The 6625-nt window shown below is 47.6% G+C and overlaps 1 protein-coding gene across 1 annotated transcript; it reads right to left on the reverse strand.

Moving 5' to 3' along the window:
* Nucleotides 1–923: 923 nt before the first annotated feature.
* LOC100900662 (uncharacterized) lies at nucleotides 924–5993 on the reverse strand. The gene is made up of 2 exons (XM_029112405.1): nucleotides 3631–5993; nucleotides 924–3588 (listed from the first exon to the last, which is right to left on the reverse strand). Exons 1-2 carry the CDS (start codon nucleotides 5991–5993, stop codon nucleotides 924–926), a joined length of 5028 nt encoding a protein of 1675 aa, XP_028968238.1.
* Between the last annotated feature and the right edge of the window lie 632 nt (nucleotides 5994–6625).

Consider the following 6625-nt stretch of genomic DNA (forward strand, 5'->3'; position numbering starts at 1 on the left):
GCTTTGACGCGTCCCTCGACATGGCCGCATCCCTTACCTAGTCGGATCACGTGGGGAAATTTGATTTCTTTTTCGGGGGGACAAGGATTTCAGCGTATTTCTCGGACGTGCTCGGCTCGCCGCGATCATTCTCCGGCCGATCCGCTGTCGATAAAAACATAAATTGATGGAAAAACCATCAGCTACATGGTCATTATCACTCCCCGGAATCCGGAATCTTGTGAATTGGACTCGCCTTGTTTCATTCTCGGGGTAAACGTTTGTCGTTGGCCTCGACATCGGGGGGCGCTTTCGGTTTACTCTGCGGAAGTCGTCACCGTGTCTTTGGTCGCATCCCTTACCTAGTCGGATTTCGCGGAGAAGTTTCGATTTATTCTCCGGGGGGACATGGATTTCAGTGTATTTCTCGGACGTGCCCTGTTCGTCGCGATCATTCTCCGGCCGATCCGCTGTTGATGAATACATAAATTGATGAAGCTACGTGGTCATCATCACACCCTGGAATCCGGAATCTTGTGAATTGGACTCGCCTTGTCTCTTTCTCGGGGTAACCGTATGTCGTTGGCCACGACATCGGGGGGTGCTTTCGGTTTACTCCACGTCTTCACCGTGTCTTTTCGCTTTGTGTTTGCTTTTCGTTGATTGAGACTCGAAAACAATTTGCTGGGGTTCTGGATTCTTTATATACCTTCTGGCGCCATCGATATATCTTTCTCGACGACATGATCATACTTCGGCCAATATATGCTCATGGTCTCTGTTTAGTCTTCCTTATGTCTTTCTGATGTTTTTTCCATTCTATTTGGGTCCCATGTATTCAAAGCATCCTGAATTCTCGATATGTGTCCGTCTCTCTGAGTGTGTGTTCGATTTTCGTTCTGTCATCGTTCGTATCCCGTGTCAATCCCGTACGCGCTTCCCGTTTACTGGGGTTTATATTGTATCTTGTTGAATACGGGACGATGATACGAGAAGTAGGATACGTATGCTCTGCATGATATCGGAAGATTTCTGGCAAATGTCAGATCGATGCATGTCCCTCCCAGGGTGGTCTTTTCCGCTTCATTATTGATCATTTTCAAACCGTGGTGTGTTTCAAGGAATACCTCCAATTTTTTCCGGTTATCATTGGATGTGTTGAAGTCACCGATAACTAACATGGGCATTTGCCTCCGCGCCGATTGGCGATCATATTCTCCCAATGTCTGTGATAGGAATTCTTCCATCTGATCGTATCCATTTCCCTGATGCATGTACACTGCAGCAAGGATGAATTCGATCTTTCCGTTCAAATGTACGTGAGTGATTGCGATGTCCCCGGTGTGCTCCAAGCTATCATTACTGAACGTCGCGCGTGGTGTTCCGGTGTTCAATGCTGTGCCGACTTTTCTGTATATCGCAACGCCCCCTGATCGTTTTCCACACGTTGATTGTTGATCTAAATGATAACCATCAATGTTGATTGGGGTCGATGATGGATGCATCCACGTTTCAGTGGTGACCAAGAGATCAGCTCGCTGTAAAAGCGGATCCGTCGCGATATCCTCAGCATGAGCATGTAGACTCTGAACGTTCACGTTGACAATGGTCCATGTTTCTACTCCGGGACTCGCTGTTGTGAGGAAATCGTCTATATCGGTAGTAATTGTACGGAGACGGTGTGTGGCCAGCCTTTTGTATTCATTCTGTACTTCTCTTATTGATGGACTGTTCGCGGTTCCCGTATGGTAAAAGGTGAAGTCATCGGCATTATTCGTAATGTATAAACCCTCGAGGCTTGTCACTCTACTAAGTGCAACGTAAACTAGTTGCTGTTGATGATTTTTATGATAATCGTAAACGATCCGATTGAATGTCCCGCCCTGAGATTTATGAATGGTCAAGGCACACGCGGATACAAGCGGGAACTGGAGCCGCCGGCACCGTATTTTCGAGTCGATCTTGATATTTGCGGACCGTGATTCGATGGGTACCCATTGCTCACTAAGATCATTGGGTTTGCTACGTACGTGCGCCTTGTACTTTAGGCGTAGTTTACGTCCGATGTGATCGTTCTCGAAACTCAACCAAAGCCGACGATGGTCTTGGCCGTCTTTGTCTAGTGCGTAATGTTCGACGTGTCTTAGTTGGCCTATCGCCCCGTTCACAAGACCATCCTCAACGTCCACGTTTACCGTCAGCATGTATGGATATCCTTCTGCCAGGGTTATCGTGTATGGTAAATTCCCCGTGTCTCTTGTATCTTTCCTGTGCATTTTCCCTATCGCATTCCTCCTTTCGGCTTCTGTTCTGTAACCAGTGTATATATCTGTCGCGATATGATTATGCGTGGATTCTGTTACCGGTATCGCGGAATCATTATATGATTGGACGTCAGCACTTGTGTGATAAAGTCTCATGACTTCGGTGGATAAATTTGCATCACACCATCGCCGCGTACGGAATCGTGATTGTATTTTGTCGGTTTCGGCTTGTGATAATGCTTCGCCGCACCCAATCTTTGTCAGCAATGTGGAGAACCCGATATCACTCTGACGCACAACTTGCACGAGCGGAAAATAATTTAGAGACTGCCAAAGGATTGCTTTCCCCCCGATCGAACTTTTGGTTGCAGTAAAAACTGGGGCCGCTCTAACTGGTGGGAGTTGCTTGAGGTCGCCGCATGCAAACAAATCTAAACCCCCGAAGTTAGCGTCGAATTCGCCCGTCATTGCCTGCAAGCGAGTGTTCACCCCGTGGAAGACATGCGAACTGCACATGCTTATCTCATCTATAATAATGCATCTGACGTTCCGTAAATGATGGCGATATGTTTGTAGGACGTCGTTTGAAAGTTGGTGAGCTCGATTGGATAGAGCGAGTTTGAATGCTGAATGAACGGTGACGCCATTCAATGCCGTTGCTGCTTTCCCTGTGGTTGCCGTCGATATATATGCGTTATTCATGTTGTTGTGTTCTTGCGCATATCGATTATACGTTTCCATGAGGGCCTTCAGCGTGTACGTTTTACCGCACCCCGCCGGTCCGGTAAGGAAAATTTGGATCGCTTCACTATTGGGATCATGCAGGCGATGAATGACTTCCAGAATCAATTCACGCTGTTCCGCGTTCAGCTTACGCATCCAGACGCAGTAATCATTCTTGCTCAGAACATTTTCGCGCGGTCTAACCGCGCTTATGGAATTCTGTAGATGATGATCATCGAAATCATCGTCATTCGGCTGAAATCCTTGCGTCGTCACGTTGTCCATTCCTTCCGTTTCTTCGGTCGTGGAGATCTCCTCATTCATGGAACATAGAGCTTCTATCTCTTTCAGGAGAGCCTCGATGTCTATGTTAGCTTCGAATTCTTTCCGCCTTTCCATGATGAGCTCCTTATTCCCGTCATAGACCTCGAGGAATTTATCGCGATCGATAACGTCGATGAGCTCATTTCGGAAGGGTATATGCAGCGTTACCATTTCTCGCTTGTAATTCTCTGTGTCACTTACATCATAGTTACGATATCTAATAACTTTTCTCGTAGCACGTTTCCGATAATTAGAGCCATCGACGTCATTTGTCTCCTCGAAGGGATGGTGCTCAAAGCTTTCCTCCTCTTCACTTATCGCTTTTTTCGCCGCTTCGTACCACGCTGCGAATTGCGCGAGTGTGAGTGCTTCCAGAGATGGCGCTCGTTCTTCATACTTTTGGATGATATTCTTCGTCCATATATCTGTGCTGTCGCTCGACAAATTTTGAGCATCCATGACGGATTTGCGTTTGCGTGCCCTGTATCTCTCATGTGGTCGCATCGTCGGGATCGACACGGTCCCACGCGAAGCCCAGCTCATAGGTTGACGCAACAAGTACCAAGCGGCCTCCTGGGCTGTCATTTCCACGCTATTCAGGATCTTCAGGCCGACTTTTGTCATGAGCTGGCACTGATCGAATTCGGGGTTTGTTTCGTGTATTTTCATGAGCTCCCGGTGCAGATGACTGAACCCTCTGTTGGACTTGTTGACGTACTCGACTACGTAACTCGCACAGGAATACGGGTCAAGAATGATTTGTAGGTCCATGTTGGAGTTGAGTGCAGACGCTATCCATGGATGGAATGTGTTGATGAAAATTTGCGACATGTTTCTTTTGAAAAGTATAGTGGGCCTCTTCAAGGATGATCTGATCAATTCGAGATACGTGACGCCATCGCAGTTTATGTCCATCATGAAGGCTTCTATAGTGTCGTATGTTTTACTCTCTAATTTTTTTCGAGCGTCAGCGACTTTGATTTTTAGAGTTTTCCGCCTACCATCATCTCTACTCAAGGGTAGCAGAACTCTGGTGCGATGTATCGGCCAGTATGGGATTTCAAATCGACAACTCTGTTCTCCCCTCTTCGTACATGTGAACGTGTGTGCATGGGTCTGATTCCGTATCATATCTGGGGTTGACAAATCGGACTCATCAACGCTGCACAAATCAGTGATCATTTGCAGCGTGCGCGGCATTTCTTCCGATATATCTTCCTTCGGATCATCATTGAGCCAGAGGAGGATGTGCGCGTGGGGACTCCCGCGGGCCTGAAACTCGATGCGCAGGAAGTAGTCCAGTACACGGTATCGTCCGAAGGGATTGTATGCTTTCTTTGCGCTCAACATAGACATGAGAACGTGTACCAGCTTATCGAAATACATGGCACAGGCAACGGGATCCTCCGCGACTAGAAACGCGCGCTTATATCTATCAAGCTTTTCCAAAATTTCTTCGACTCCGATGTCCTCGCCAAGTGACTTGTATTCATCCGATAGACGGTATAGATTACGTAGAAGATGGGGCCACTTCGTCTCGCTTGCACTGAGCGTGAGGAATGCGGTCGGTTTGCCGAGCTGACGAATCATTGCGAATAGATCTTTCTTACGATATGACCAATATTGCACCGAATTCGGGATCGTTCTTAGGAATGCCTGATTCGTCTCGATCAATCGCTCAACGAATTCGCGATCTTCTATCATACTGCGGGTGATCATCTCGGTCGGTCGCATGCAACGATACATGTTTTGGACACCATCACGGACACGAAGTCGAAGAATTTTCATGGCCATGTAAAGAACATGTTGAGGAATCACTCCACGTCGATCACTCCGACGGATTTCTGACATGCACATGCTGTACGCTGTTGCGCGAATTCTTTCCCCTGTGATCGACCGTATATGCCGTCCGCATCCAAGATATATTGCCGGAAAAGACATCTCCTCGGCAAGGGTGTCGAGAGTCAAACTCTCCGGTCGCCGATGCTGACCCGGAGCTATGTTCAGAGAATGTTCCTCGTTCCACATCATCGTGTGTTGTCGTGAGTGGATCAACTCAGCTTCCGGAACGGTACATGCATCTAGGCGTTCAATCTGATCCTCGCACTGACCGTCATTTCCCGAGCTCGTTGCGGACTCATTGAAGACAGACCAATCAATGGTGATATTGTAATGCTTGTAGAGAGGCTGCTGGACCAAGTATTTCAGCCATTCATGGATTGTAGACTTTTTCACAAACCCACTAATGTATGATGATTTGTGTACGATGTTCTTCTTCAAATTGACGTTGAAAGCATAATCATCGTCGAGAGATCGCGGCAAGCATCGAACCATGGTGTCGACATCCACCGGGACATTGATCACCTGCCCAATTATACCGTATGATCCCTCGTGTCGTAAGCGACGGATTTGCATGTAAGGAATTCGCGGGGAAATCAGCCTCTCAGACACCGGGTCCAGTTTTGGAAGGTTCACCGGCTTCGGAGGATATCTGTACCCATTAACTTTGCTGAGATTTGGGATCTTCCGCCCTCGACTGACCTTATAACAATTGTGGCAGAGTCTGAACGAATGAACATTTTCATCCGGGAAATATGGAATCAGAAAATTTGCAATCACCGAGTCGACGGCCTTCAAATCTCGTTTAAACCAGATGCGATCGCACACATCGCATTTGTGTCCGAACTCATTATCGAGGAACATGTGTCGGAAGTGAATTGTCGCGCGCCCCCATACCTGCTCATACCTGGAACATCGCCTTATCTCCGGCTCCATTTCATGTGAAGCGCCGTGCCTTAGGTCCTCAACAGATCCGGGACTCTCATTCTCCTCATTGCGAGCACGGCTCGTAGCTTGAGAATGAAGCAATGAGGCCTCCCGACGTCGCTTCCGATACAGAGCAGATCGCTCAGCAGCGCTCTTTGGCTTTTTGGCGGGTCCGCAAGCCGAACTTTGGGCTTTTCGCTTGAGACTTCTCCTACTTGCATTTTTCGGCCTCATTAGGACGGTCTCAAAATCGAGGTTCCTAGATCGGTTTGCGAGTGCAGACACCGCGATGATCCAGAAAAAAGCCCACAGAATAACGAAGCCCTCGAATGTTTAGCTGAGGATGTTTCATCAGACATTTCCCTCCCGGAATACGATATCGAACTTTCATAGAAATCCAATAAAGGAAAATGATACCCGATCTGCAAAACGAGCGAGCATACTTCCAAAATTAACCCCGCGCCTTTCATTTGGATTCTCGGATCACCGCCCACCTTGAATGGCGTCATGGGTGAGTCTACTTCACCATACCTCAAATCGCTCAGCAAAGAACATGGATCGAAAAGATA

Source organism: Galendromus occidentalis, unplaced genomic scaffold (genome assembly GCF_000255335.2).
Source record: "Galendromus occidentalis unplaced genomic scaffold, Mocc_1.1 scf7180000075629, whole genome shotgun sequence".
NCBI classification, from domain to species: Eukaryota; Metazoa; Arthropoda; class Arachnida; order Mesostigmata; family Phytoseiidae; genus Galendromus; species Galendromus occidentalis.

Coding starts and splice junctions, on each gene's coding strand:
- LOC100900662 (XM_029112405.1), bottom strand. CDS start 5,993: ATGTTCCTCGATAATGAGTTCGGACACAAATGCGATGTGTGCGATCGC. Junction 3,589..3,630: donor CTCGCGCAATTCGCAGCGTG/GTACGAAGCGGC, acceptor AGAGGAGGAAAG/CTTTGAGCACCATCCCTTCG.